This window comes from Lepidochelys olivacea (assembly GCF_965140295.1).
Source record: "Lepidochelys olivacea isolate rLepOli2 genome assembly, chromosome: 2".
Taxonomy (NCBI): Eukaryota; Metazoa; Chordata; order Testudines; family Cheloniidae; genus Lepidochelys; species Lepidochelys olivacea.
In genome coordinates, this window is record NC_140412.1 from 36,123,437 (window position 1) to 36,138,306 (window position 14,870).

General features: G+C 46.3%; 1 protein-coding gene across 2 annotated transcripts in view; it reads left to right on the forward strand.

The window, feature by feature from the left end:
- Window positions 1-1,873: 1,873 nt before the first annotated feature.
- The window catches only part of LRP12 (LDL receptor related protein 12), a 106,312-nt gene continuing 93,315 nt past the window's right edge, over window positions 1,874-14,870 (forward strand). Inside the window, exon 1 of one of the 2 annotated variants that reach the window (XM_084621935.1) lies at window positions 1,874-2,263. In XM_084621935.1, coding sequence (XP_084478061.1) covers window positions 2,044-2,263 — 220 coding nt within the window. In that variant the 5' untranslated portion in view covers window positions 1,874-2,043. The remainder of the gene's footprint in view (window positions 2,264-14,870) is intronic. The other variant, XM_084621936.1, reaches the window with a different exon arrangement.

Genomic DNA, 14,870 nt, shown 5'->3' on the forward strand with positions numbered 1-14,870 from the left:
AGTAAAGACAAGTAGCTTGTATTTGCTGTGACAGAGAAGGGGGACAGATGCAGAGAGAGGGGTGACATGGTGAACGCAACAGGTTAGGAAAATGATCTTTGCAGCAGCATTCTGGAATATGAGTTGGATAAGATTGCATTTGTCAAAGCCAGAGAGAAAGTTGTGGCAATAATTGAGACACAAGAGGCTGGATGAGAGTTTTTTCTATGTCGGTAGATAGGAAAGGCTGTATCTTAGAAATGTTGAGATGATGCCATATCACTGAGAGGTCTACCAATGGCTATTAGCCAAGATGGTAAGGGATGCAATCCCACTCTCTGAATGTCCACCTCTGTTTGCCAAAAGCTGGGAGTGGACAACAGGGGATGTATCACTTGATTGCCTATTCTGGTCATTCCTTCTGAAGCATCTGGCATTGGCCACTGTTGGAATACAGGATACTGGGCCAGATGGACCTTTGGTCTGACCTACTATGGCTGTTCTTATGTTATATTCTGCAGAAAGAATCTGTAAAATTTCAATGTATCCCGGATACGTGCACTTAAAAAGGGGTTTGTTTTGAAGATGATGCCCTTATTTGCAGGGTTGAGTGACAAGCATGATCGTGGCATTGTCTACAGTAACTGAGGTAGGCGGTAGCAGATAGGGCACTGGACTCATAAATTTTGAATAACATCTTCCTGATTCTTGCTTTCCTGACCTTAAAAGAAATCTATTGAGATGAGCATTAAAAGTTAAAAATACACCCTTAGGTATTTTAAACACTTTGTTCTGTAAGATGGCCCTGGCTTTTCCTGTGTATGATCACCTAAGCCTAACATGTATATTGGCTGTGCATTTGCTGATGAAGGCCTGGTCTACACTAAGAAATTAGGTTAATATAACTACAGTAAAAGCTTTGCTACCTGGCATGTTGGAGGAATGGGGGGTGCCAGTAAGTTAAAATTCTGGTTAACTAAGAGGGAGGAAGTTTGGGTGCAGGAGGGGTTCAGGGCTGGGGGTTGGGGCGCAGGAGCGGTGCGCTGTGCCGGATCCAGATGGCGCTCAGCTCGGTTGGCTCCCTGCAAGCGGCGACATGTCCCTGCTGCTCCTAGGCGGAGGCGTGGCCAGGTGTGCTGCCTCTGCCCGCAAGCACCGCCTCCGCAGCTCCTGTTGGCCATGGTTACCAGCTCATGGGAGCTGCAAAGCCAGCGCTCGGGGCGGGAGCAGTGTGCAGAGCCGCCTGGCGCGTCTCCATGTAGGAGTAGCAAGCACATGTCGCTGCTATCACGGAACCATGCGGAGCCAGGCAGGGAGCCTGCCAGCCCCACGCCAACTGGACTATACACCGGACTTTCAATGAAGATCTTTGAAATGCCAGTTTATGGCGCTTTCCAGTTGGCAAAGTGCCGGATAACACAACTTTTACTGTACATTGCTCAGGACTGTGAAAAAGCCACCCTGGGGATAGTTAGTTAGTGAAAAAGCCACCCCTACCCCAAATCCCCCTCACCCCCATTGTTGCCAGCCCTAGGGTGACAGGATAGCTCTCCTGTTGGCCTAGCTCCTGCCTCTCAGGAGGCAGATTATCGACGCTGCACCCCTCCTTTTGGCGCAGGTAGTGCCCACCCTGAGGCGCCGCTGCAGCCGTTGAGGTGTAGACAGGCCCTAAGCCGCACGATGGCCAGTGTCCTCAAGTGCCTGGAGGCCGGAGCCACTCCCGCTCTCTCAGCCGGGCGGTGGTCACTCCTGCAGGAGCCTGTGGCCTGGGGCGGACGGGACCCTGCGGGCGGGGCCCGCGGCGAGCAAGGAGACACGGAGGCGGGGGCGGGCCGCGGCGCAGCCACCTCGTCACACCCCGCCCCCTCCTCGGCCCGCAGCGGGGGGGTGGAGCTCGGGCTTCTGCTCCTCTCCCCTCCGCCGGCTCCCCGCTCCCCGCCCGGGGGCCCGTGGAGAGCAAATCCATGCGCTCGGCCATCCACTGCGCAGCTGCACTGGGCCCCGCCGGAGCGCGCGAGAAGGAGGCCGGGGCCGGCGGCGTCTCATGGATCCCCGAGCCGACGGATGAGGCGAGGGCCGCTAGCTCTCCCCGAGGCAGGCAGCTCCGCTGGGCTCCGGTCTGAGGGGGCGCCTGGCCCCTCCCGCGGCGGCGGCGGCTCTAGCGCGGGGCTCGGCGGCTGCAGCTCCTCCCCCCGTGGCGGTGTTATGGCCCCTTGTTGGAGCACAAAAGGGTCCCCAGGCTGGCGGTCGGCGCAGCTCCTGTTCCTCGTCTTCTCCTGCTGCGGTAGGTACCCGCGTCTGAGGGGCCCGGGCCGCCCCCCCCGGGCAGGGGGGTTGGCGGATGAAGGCTGCTTTGTCTCCTTTCTCCTCCGTGTGTGAGGGGCGGGCATCGCAGCCCTACTGCTGGGGAGAGGTTCCCCTAGTTCCCTACACCCGCCCCGGTTTAATGACCCCGACCCTCTCTTCCCCCAAACCCCTTCCCCCGGCCTGATCTCGATTTAACCCCCTCCTCCAGGCCCTCTCTTCAGATGTCTTCTGCCTTATCTCCCTGTTGTTGTTCCAGTCCGTGGTGGTGGACTCTTCCCCAGGGGTTCCCCTAAACTCAGCCTGGGACTTGGCCCAGATACCTCCTTCCCCCTACGCACGCATCGGCAAACTCCAGAGCCGTTGTGTGACTGTAAAAATCACTGAATTAATAAATCCCTGCAAAGTGCTCCAGCCTGGCCAGTTTGAGACAGATGAGGCCTGGTCATTGCTGGACGTGATCCCCTGACTATGTCAGATGATAAAATGATGATGCTAATATTATGTGATGAGTTCTTGACTCATCCTCACACAGAGAAAGGCCTTGAAGCAATTCCAGAACTCTGTGCTCTCGTTTTGGCTTTTTTGTTTTTGTTCAACCTGTGTAATGATACTGTGTTTATTATATTAACATAAACACCCATATTTCTTTCCTAAACCTCAGCCTTGTATAAAGAAATACTTATCATTTCTATCCCTTGCAGCATTTCTCCTGTTAAAGTATTTCAGAATGATTTACAGACAGTAGGCCAAATCCAGCAGTTGTTACTCAGATTTTACTGTGGAAAATTCCAGTTGGCTTCTTTGGGAGTTCTTCCTGAGGACAGAATTTCATTACTGGGTTCTGGTGGTGGTTGTTTTCTTTAGGTCCCACAGTGTGTTAAGAGGTAAATGATGTCTTATGCTGTGAAGAGCTTACAAACTGCAGCTCTGATTTAGCAAGCTACTTAGGCACTTGTTAAACCTTAAGTATGTGCTTAAGTATATTGTTAAATTTGAGGCTTCCGGGTTTGTTGTGCTAATTAACGGAACAGATGTAAGGCCCTGATCCTGCAAACACTTAGGGTATATCTACATTGCAACTTGGGAACAAGTCTTCCAGTTGTGTTGAAAGACTCCTGCTAGCTTTTCTGGAGGTAGTGCATAGAAAATAGCAATGTGGACATTGAAACTCTGGCAGACACTCAGGCTAGCCACCTGAGCTCAGACCAAGCAGGTTGGGAGGGCTTGAGAGTTTGAGCTGCAATGTCCATTTTTAGCTTGCACGGGGGAGTGGAGCTAGTGCAAATGCTGTGTACCCAGGCTGGGAGGCACAACAGCTGCAGTGTAGACACAACTTTACGGATTCCTGCTCCCAAGATTTTTGCAGCAGTGTAGCTACACTAACGTAGTTACGTTGCTGACAGCACTGTAACCCCGCAAGGTAGTTGCAGTGCACTACTGCAAGTTGGAAATGAGTAAATTGAATGGGTGCAAGCCTCATTTTACATTAGAGCAGCACATCTATCCTGGAGGTCTGTGCTGATGTAGCTACTGCTATATTAACTGCAGTGGTGCACAAATCTATAGTTTGGACAAGCCCTTACATGTGTTTAAATTTACACATGTGAGTAATCCTATTGAAATCACACATGAGACTGTTTATCTGTGTAGAATGAGGCCTGATCTTGTATCACATTCTTCTGTAAAGACAAAGATGGGGAAAGGAGTATAACTTTGTAAGTAAATTGGTCAAGGTTTGGAGCATGTGCACCAATATGGCATCAGCACAAATGAAATAAAGCCACAACTGGCAGAAAACTGATCCGTAGTACAGCAGGAAGTGGTAGGGAAATCTTGGCCCAAGGCACTGGGCACGCTATAGAATGCGCTATGACAGGAGTAGCCAGCCTGAGAAGGAGCCAGAATTTACCAATGTACATTGCCCAAGACTCACAGTAATATATCAGCAGCCCACTATCAGCTCCCCCCACCCTGCTGCCAGTGCCACCCAGCCACCAGCAGCCCTGCCAATCAGCACCTCGCCTCCCCTCCCGATCAGCTGTTTAGTGGCATGCAAGAGGCGGGGTGGGGGGAGCGAGAAAGGGCAGTGGAGGCTCAGGGGAGGGGGCAGGAAGGGTGGAGTGGGGGCAGGTCCTGTGGCAGAGCCAGGGATTGAGCTATGAGCACCCCCCACCCCCTGGCGCATTGGAAAGTTGGCACCTGTAGCTCCAGCCCCGGAGTCGGTGCCAATACGAGGAGCCGCATAGTAACTTCTGAAGAGCCACAGGTTGGCCGCCCCTGTACTATGAGATCTTTAATTTCCATGCAAAGCAGACACGACTTCATTTTTTAGGAAACTGTGTGTATGCCCATCCATGCATTTTGCATGGCACTCAGCCACGATGAGTTAATTTTTTTAATTGCTCTGTGGTTTTTTGACTGAACCAAACAAAAAGGAAATCATATTTATAATAGTGGTTCCTGATGTCATTTACAGTATTTGTACAGTATTATAAAACCATACCCGTACTTTGCAAGAAGATGTCTAACATATCTGTATATTTTCAAAAACCAGAAAACTTCCTTGATCACACCATGCAGCTTTAGTCAAGGTTTTGACAAGGTTTTTATCAAAGACCTACTAGGACAACTGAGTCTGGGGGCTCCACAAATGATTTCCCTGGGCAATGCTTTGCTGAGCAGCTCAACCTCCTCTGTTATGTCTATTGCCAAGGAGAAAAAGGGTGCTGAGACTTCTACCTGGGTGCTGTCTCTAACTTTTCTTGAGGGACTCCTCCTTTTATATCAGTTGTTGTCCCACAGGTGTCTGACTTATTTGCTGACCAGGAAAATAAATTGCTGTAGGAAAAAATATTTGTATTGTGAGACTTGAGGTATTTTGTCCTGGACCAGGACCAGTCCAGGTTTTAGAGATATAAAAGAGTGATTTGATTTACAATAACCTTATTGTAAATCAGTTACTTGTTTTTCTTTTTTAGTTCATCTTGAAGAATTGCCATGAAAACATACCATTCCGGGTACAAATTTTACTGTCCTACCAGTTTATAATGATGAGAGAGGGTGGAATAATAATTTACTCATCCATTTAAAAACAATTGCTTGACTCAGGCAAGTGGGTGAGAAGAACTTTGCTAGGTTAGTTTAGTTAATTTCCTAAAGAAATGATAATTCATGTAGGTTGATTTGAGAGCCAAAACACGTTCTCCCAACAAGATCATTTAGTGTAACAAATTGCTGTACATTAAATTCAGATTCTTCAGTTACTTTTTAGTAATATTTTTACAATTTACTCAACAAGCATATTTCGATAAACAGTCATTGTTTGTTGGAATTACTTTTAACACAACTATTAAAACCAGTATGTTAGAATGGTTTTGTATTCCTTGAAAAATAAAATAATAAATTTAATAGTACAAACCCATAAATATACTTTAGTGTCTGTTATCACAGTGTCCCAGAATTTGTCTGAATAAAATCTTTCATCGTGTTTTGTGCAAGGGGGCATAAAGCTAACTTGCTCTTCAAAATTGTGCTTTGGGACCAGGGCCAGGTTAGGTATACTTACAATAGACCCATGTCTGTGGCTCCAATTGCAGTGTCATACTATGAAACCTAAATCCTAGCTTTTATTTAAAAAGTTTGTAGACTGCATGGTTGCAAAATGCTCAAAAATGTGACCTGTATGTAACTGATGCAGTGATGTCTGCCGTCTCAGAGAACCTCCAGTAAATGGAAGAGCAGCAGCCACTAGCGCAACATTCTCATACGCGGCCACCAGGGGCTTTTCATGCGGCCATGACCGCCTCCTGGGTGGTGATGGGGGGAGGCAAAGCATCGGCCCTTTGCACTCCTCCTTGTTGCTCCTGGATGCGCTGCTTTGCACTGCCTCTGGAGAGAGGCGGGGAGCAACACTGCAGGAGCAAGGTGAGTTCTTGACCCACATTGGGGGGAGGGGGGTGGGTGGCAGGCTCCAACGGTAGGACTTCAGGAGCCTGGCTGTGCGGCCCTGGGCTCCAACCATGGGGCAGCGGGTACTGACCCCCCTGGCTCTGGCCACACAGCCCTGGCCTCCAACTGCAGGGCTTCAGCTTTTGGCCCCTGGTTCCAGCTGTGGGGCAGCAGGCACTGGCCCCTAGTTTCAGTCCCAGGCTCTGGCTACAGGCACTGACCCCAGTCCCAGCTGCAAGGCGGTGGGCTCCAAGCACAGGGCTTTGGGCGCCAAACCCTGGCTCTGGCCGCGGGGCAGCAGGTGCTGACTGCCTGCTCCAGTCGTGGAGCTTCAGTCGGCTTTTGGCCCCCAGTTCCGGCCGTGTGGTGGCAGGTGCTGGCCCCAAGCTCCAGCCACATGTCCCCAGACCCTGGTGGTGTTCCCTTCCACTAACTGCACAGCAGCAGGCGCTGACCCACGGCTCCAGCCGTGCGGCTCCAGCCCCTGATGCTGATCCCCTGCCCCAGGTGCACAGCAGCAGGTGCCGGCTCACAGCTTTGTTCCCATGTAGTGGTGGACGCTGACCCCTGGGCTTCGGCACCTGGCTCTGGCCATACAGCGGTGGGCTCTAGCACTGGGCACTGACCCACAGCTCCGGCTGTGTGGCAACAGGTTCCGATCCCTGGTTCCAGCCACGTGGTTCCTGTCCCCAGCTCCAGGTTCTAGCCACAGGCACTGAGCCCCGGCCCTGGCTGCATGGCAGCAGAAACCAGGCCCTAGCTCTGGCCACACGATAGTGGGGCTTATCACCCACCCCCATCACACCTGGCCCCTGCTGTCTCCCACAGCCCCATATCCACTCTTCCTCCCCCTCCCCCCCATCCGCCCCCGGACCCCACCGCCTTCCTGGCCTTGAATCCATCCCCCTATTGCCCTGGGACTCTGCTGCCTCCCCTGGCCCCGTGTCCATCCCACCGTCGCCTCTGGCCCCAGCTACCTCCCCTTCGGGGCCCCCGCATCCGGGGCTTAATGGATCTTGGGGCTTGCTGAGAAAAGTGATATTAACAAACATGCAAGTATCACTTTTCAAGCAGAGTTCCTAGCTATCTGTGGAAAAGTAATACTTGTATGCTTGTTAATATTACTTATAGCCTCCCAGGTAGCTATTAAGTGTGCTGTGATATTAACAAATATCACTTTTCACAGCAAACCCCAGGACCCATTAAGCCCTGGATGGGAGGAGGAGGGGTGGCTGAAGCGGGAGGCAGCATTTTTATTATTGTCTGCCAAAAACCCCTACAAATATAAAATATAATGACTTGGATGTGAATGTGTGCATTTTTAATTGTTTTTCATAAAGTTAATTAAGTATTTTAGGAAAAAGGCCACCAGTGAGAATTGGTGGCTGCACTCTGGGGCCACCAAAAAATTTGTTTTGAGAACCCCTGCACTAGAGCCTGGTAGAAAGCCCACCTGGTCCCATACTTATCGGAGAAGACCAGGGCTGCTTTTCAAGTGGTGGAGGGGCTGTGGTGTGTTTAGGACCCTGGGTTGTCTTAATGCTGCCCTTTGAGCATTAATATTTCCAAGAATCTGCCTCCTGCTGAGTACGTGTTTCATATTACTTAACCATAAATTCATTAGTTTATATTTGCCTGGGTTAAACCTCATGTTGATGACTAGTCTTGTGGTGCATGGTTGAGTCTCAAGCCTTGAGTTCTCCCTTCCCTCCCATGCATTTCTTCTGTGACCTTGTGCAAATCATTTAACTTTCCTTTGTCTTGTTTCCCAAGCTATAACATGGGAATACTATTCCCATACCTTTCTGGGAGGCTTAATTCATTCACAACTAGAAAGACCTTTGACATCCTTGAATGGGAGTTACTTAATATTTATATAGTATAACATTTTCTGCCTATGTTTATGCTTGTATAGGTCCCCTTTTAGGTGCCCGTTCTGATGTTCACCATATCATCCAAATGTTGCCATTTAGTGTGCTGTATAGATTGAGTAGTGTATTCTTCTAATTCTCTCATCTAGGAATTAATGTGAGCTATCCTCTTTCTAGTGAGCTACACCAAAGTGCTCTAGTCTGAGGCCTGCCTTTCTGCTTGAGATGATCTCGCTTGAAATGTGGTCTTTCTCCTTTTTACAATATGAATACATCCTAAAATAAATGATTGGGAATTGAAGTCTGGCACATCAGAATAATCAATAAAAGCCTGCTGCTTTGAAAAATCCACACTTCTGAGCTGTGTAGTTAAGTTGACCTGAGTCCCTGTGTAGAGACCGCTAACTCTTGCCTCTGAGGGAGATGGATTACCTACCCTGATGGGAGAATCCCTCATGTAGGCATAGGTAATGTCTATGCTGAAGCACTACAGCCGCACCATTGTGCTGCTGTAGCATTTTAAGTGTAGACAAGCCCTTAGTACTGCCATAGGGAGCCTCAGGCTCCCATGATTTCTTTTGAGACACTGAAGCTTGGGTGGAAGTCGTAAATAATCAAAGTTTTCCATAATCAGGGTTATAATAAAATGCATACAAGTTATCCTTTATATAACAAAACTCACTGTTATCAAACAGTAGTTCTGATTACCTTTCCCCCCTTTGGTAGAGTTAAAGCAAGTTGTCTTCAAACGCACAATGATCTCAGAGGTTTAATTCACAAGATGTGGCAGTATTATGAACACCAAGGATGGGTGGTCTGCTTCCTGTACAAATCAGCAATTTAGTTTTCCACTTATCCTTCTTTGTATGTGTGCTGCAGGGGTTTAGGGAAGAAACTACTGTAGCATGCTTGCCTTAAACTAAATGAAAATATCTTTGACAGGTTATATACAACTATAATCTCAAATTGTTTCCAACAGAATAGTTATTTACCACTAGCTTGGAAACATAACATTTAAAATATCTTATATTGACATGGTAAAGTAAGGCAGGCTAAATCTGAATGTCTGCAAGGGGTGTTTCAGAGCATATCAGTTGGGAAAAGGATATGTAAAATAATAATTTCACATCTTTGAATTGCAGCACTGTGCAGCTGGATGCCGTATCCTGGGGCTGAATTGTATCGTGGGTTTAATTAGTGAAGGCATCTCTGTTGTGGAGACCACATCTTTCCATTTCCCTAACATACTTCATGTCAGAGGGTACTGAAAGAGCAACCGATTCCATGGCCAAGGTTTAATTAATAGCCCTGGGCAGAGCAGTTCACAAAGGCTGCAAAAGCTGTGGTGACAGAGGATCCCAAGTTGGGAAGGGAGAGGCAAGGGAGTAAGTCATGACTTCTGTGTTGGGGAGGGAGAGGCAAGGGAGTAAGTTCTCTTTAATAGGGACAAGAAGGAACAATATGGCCCCAACTCTTGGTTTTCTTTTCTGTTTTTAATCTTTTAAATTTTTTAAATGGAGGGTGGAGAGAGAAGAAAGTAAGGGATCCACTTCTATTTTCACTGGGAGGGAGTGAGGATCAAGTCAGCATTTGAGTCATTGCTCCTTTAAGAGTAGGAAGGGAAAGTAAGGAACAGAAGCACTTGATTCAGAAGAAGGATGCTAAGCAACTTGTGCATACCCAAGTGCAATTATGCTTAGTCCTCAGGCAATGAGGTATCATGTAAATTTCGAATCTTGTTCATCCTGATTGAGTGAATGAGCAAGCTGTTACTTGTGAATAGTCAGATGATCCAATCCCCAGACTTTTACTGGGCGTGTTGGAGCTGCTCAGGGGCCTCTCTATGCTTGTTGAGACATGAGTGCAGAAAAAATGATGATGTTTTGGGGTCAGGCCCTTTGTAGCTGCCTTACCTGTTGAGTATATCCCCTCCCCTGGGGACCCAGCTAATTAGGCCTGAATGTTGCTGCTATGTTGGCTGAAGTTGTTTCAGTGTCCCTTAGCTGTTACCTGATTGCTGGTAGTATGCATGCTGCTTAATTCCAGGCCCTGCCTCTTCTTTCCCCTGCTGTCACTCCTATGTGTGCACTCCCTCTCACAGTTATAATTAAAAGCATGAGTTGGGTAACTTGATTACATAGGTGAGGACCAATTGAATAGGTTTGCTGGTAACCCTCTGTTGTAGAACTCTTTGTCCCTTGCGTTAGGAACCTAAAATGCTGGTGGTTCTGGAACTTGGCAGCTAACAGCAACTAAATCAGCTATAAAATGCAATAGCATTTGAGAACCATGAACAGCCTCAGTAAATACAGAGGAAGTAAAATTATTCGTCTTGGGTCCTGCTTGGTTCCAAACTCTAGTCTGAATCTACACAAAGGCTGTTCCTTGACAACTTCTTATGGTATTGCTTAACATTCTCTAGACCAAAAAAATGTAAATAAAATGTGCAGTATGGTTAGCAATAAACTACTAAATATATCTAAAATTTGAAACAAACTTCCACAGTTCCGAAGTCTTGTGTGCATTATTTAAATTATAATTTGATTTGAGAAGAAAGTGGATTGGAATAGCTTTAGAAACTATAAGATGCTGAATTCTTGCCTTCATATAAAGGCCGTGTTTGTAGATCAAAGGTCCTCAAACTATGGGGTGCACCCCCCTAGGGGGGGCATGGAGAAATGTTATGGGGGGCGTGGTGGGGTCTGGGCTAGCGCCGATAAGGGGTGTTGGGGAGGGAGCACCACCCAGCCCCGCTCCACTTCCAGCACTTCTCTGCCCCAGCTGCGGCCCAGCCTCTCCCCTGTCCATGCCCCCCTCTCCCTGAGCAGTGGCCCCGCTCCCAGCCCTGGCTTGGAGAGAGAATAGTGTGGGGGGGGCGGGGTATGTGGACAGGGATAAGGGAGGGCGCAACCCTGAAAAGTTTGGGGACCACTAGTGTAGATAAATATAACAATTACTTGCATGTATGCACATATGAAGCATTAAGTATATAAATTCCAGCACCAGCAAGTTGTTCAGCGCTTCCTTCCAGAGGTCTGATGGTGAAATCTTGGAAATTTAGGGACATGTTTTAGAAATGCTTGAGGTTAACAACATTTATTTGAGGGTGGTGGTCAGTCTTTTGCAGTTTCAAATTACCATTGTTTTGATCCTATTCTACATTTTTGGTCATCCGGAAATCTGCTGTTAGTAACCTGTTTAAAATGTATACTGTAATTATAGAATTTTAAGCAATCCATTCTTTTGTACAAGGTAATGCAATTTAAAGAGTGAAATAGAAATTAGAGGATCCAGTCAATCTACCTGAAATTAGCTCATCAGGAGCTCTACTGTAAGAGTGGTGGTGTTTTTATGGTGACGTTCCATAGAGGCATTGTAAACAAATTGTGAATTTTGCTGGCAAAGAGGCTCTTAATTTGAGTAGAACATGTTTTTATTACACTAGTTCTTTCTGTAAAACATAGTGTATTGAAGCCTAACTCAATAATTTTCACCCTCCTAGGTGTATTCCTTCAACTGGAAATCTTCACCCATTTTTGGTTTTTTTCCCCTCATCTGAGCAGAAAGGAAATTTCTGAGCTTGATTTCATCTTCTGTGACAGCATAGAGTACTCAATGACTGCACTAGCTTATTTTATGGCATGTGTCAGCCTTTTAAATAATTATATAAAGTGCTACATTTTGGCGCAACAGTATTCCTTGTCTGCTAGGATTAATGTTTTTGTGAAGAACAAGCTGAGAACTTCCATGTTATCACAAAACATTTTGTGGATTGGAAGCCCAATCCAATGTCCATTAAAGTCAATGAAAAGACTCCCATTGACTTAATTGGGCATTGGATGCTAAACCAGGCCTGATTCAAACTCCGAGTTGTCAATTGAAATTGATAAAATTAGGGATAATATCTGTGTTGGGTATTTCTAATATGAACATCTCTTTTGTATGCAAGTGCCAGTATATAATCTATTTTGCTTATAATTATCGACAGTAATTAATAGGGGTGGATCTTACAACAACCCACAGCCTTGGCCTAGCTCTGCCTCGTTGTAGTCAATGGAAGTCTTTTACAGTTGATATCAGTTGGCCTGAAGTTAGGTCAACAATGACCGCTTTTGAAAAAAATCTCACTCCTGAAGTCTCATTGCGGAGAAACTAAATGAATTCTTTGCATTGGTCTTCACGGCTGTAGATGTGATGGAGATTCCCAAACCTGAGCCATTCTTTTTAAGTGACAGATCTGAGGAATTGTCCCAGATTGAGGTATCATTAGAGGAGGTTTTGGAAAAAATTGATAAATTAAACAGCAATAAGTCACCAGGACCAGATGGTATTCACCCAAGAGTTCTGAAGGAACTTAAATGTGAGATTGCAAAATTATTAACTGTAGTCTGTAACCTATCATTTAAATCAGCTTCTGTACCAGATGACTGGAGGATAGCTAATGTGATGCCAATTTTTAAAAAGGGCTCCAGAGGCGATCCCAGCAATTACAGGCCTGTAAGCCTGACTTCAGTACCTGGCAAATTGGTTGAAACTATAATAAAGAACAATATTGTCAGACATATAGATTAACATAATTTTTTGAGGAAGAGTCAACATGGTTTTTAGTAAAGGGAAATCATGCCTCACCAATCTACTAGAATTCTTTGAGGGGGGTCAACAAGCATGTGGACCAAGGGGATCTAGTTGATATAGTGTACTTAGGTTTTCAGAAAGCCTTTGAGAAGGTCCCTCACCAAAGGCTCATATGCAGAGTAAGCTGCCATGGGATAAGAGGGAAGGTGCTCTCATGGATTGCTAACTGGTTAAAAGATAGGAAACAAAAGGTAGGAATAAATGGTCAGTTTTCAAAATGGAGAGAGGTCAATAATGGTGTCCCCGAGGGGTCTGTACTGGGACCAGTCCTATTCAACATATTCATAAATGATCTAGAAAAAGGGGTAAACAATGAGGTGGCAAAATTTGCAGATGATACAAAATTATTAAAGATAGTTAAGACCCAGGTCCGCTGCGAAGAGCTAGAAAAGGATCTCTCAAAATTTAATGTTGATAAATGAAAAGTAATGCACATTGGAAAGCATGATCCCAACTATACATATAAAATGGTGGGGTCTAAATTAGCTGTTACCACTCAAGAAAGAGATCTTGGAGTCATTGTGGATAGTTCTCTGAAAACATAGCTTCAATGTGAAGCAGCAGTTAAAAAAGCGAACAGAATGCTGGGAATAAATAAGAAAGGGAAAGATAATAGGACAGAAAATATCATGTTGCCTGTATATAAATCCATGATATGCCCACATATTGAATACTGTGTGCAGATGTGGTCGGATGAGATGAGACAGCTAAGGGGAGATATTATTGAGGTCTATAAAATCATGGCTGGTGTAGAGAAAGTAGATAAGGAAATGTTGTTTACTACTTCTCATAACACACGAACTAGGGGCACCAAATGAAATTAATAGGCAGCAGGTTTAAAACAAATAAAAGGAAGTATTTTTTCACACAACGCACAGTCAACCTGTGGAACTCCTTTCCAGAGGATGTTGTGAAATCCAAGACCATAATAGGGTTAAAAAAAGAACTAGATAAATTCATGGAGGATAGGTCCATCAATGGCTATTAGCCAGGGTGGGCAGGAGTGGTGTCCCTAGCTTCTGTTTGCCAGACGATTAACTGTTCTGTTCATTCCCTCTGGGTCACCTGGCACTGGCCACTGTCGGAAGACAGGATTCTGGGCTAGATGGACCTTTGGTCTGACCCAAGAATAGCAAATATGGCAGGCGACCAGCTTGCCTTAACACTGAAATCTTCAGTGAGCTTAAACTCAAAAAGGAATCTTACGAGAAGTGGAAATTTGGACAGATGACTTGGCAGGAATATAAAAATATTGCTAGAGCATGCAGGAAGGCCAAGGCACTATTGGAATTGCAGCTAGCAAGGGATGTGAAGGGTAACAAGAAGGATTTCTATAGGTATGTTAGCAACAAGAAGAAGGTCAGGGAAAGTGTGGGACCCTTACTGAATGGGGGAGGAAACCAAATGACAGACGATGTGGAAAAAGCTGAAGTACTCGATGCTTTTTTTGCCTTGCTCTTCACAGACGAGGTCAGCTCCCAGACTGCTGCACTGGGCAACACAGTATGGGGAGGAGGTGAGCAGCTCTCAGTGGTGAAAGAACAGGTTAAGGACTATTTAGAAAAGCTGGACATGCACAAAGTCCATGGGTCCAGACCTAATTTATCCAAGGGTGCTGGGGGAGTTGGCTGATGTGATTGCAGAGCCATTGATCATTATCTCTGAAAACTCGTGGCGATCGGGGGAGGTCCCGGATGATTGGAAAAATTAGTGCCCATATTTAAAAAAGGGAAGAAAGAGAACCTGGGGACTACAGACTGGTTAGCCTCACTTCAGTCATTGGCAAAATCATGAAGCAGGTCCTCAAGGAATCCATTTTGAAGCACTTGGAGAAGAAGAAGATGATCAGGAACAATCAACATGGATTCACCAAGGGCAAGTCATGCCTGGCCAACCTGATTGCTTTCTATGATGAGATAACTGGCTCTGTGGCTATGGGGAAAGCAGGGGACATGATATACCTTGATTTTAGCAAAGCTTTTGATACGATCTCCCACAGTATTCTTGCCAGCAAGTTAAAGAAGTATGGATTGGATGAATGGATTATAAGGTGAATAGAAAGTTGGCTAGATTGTCGGGCTCAACGGGTAGTGATCAACAGCTCGATGTCTAGTTGGCAGCTGGTATCAA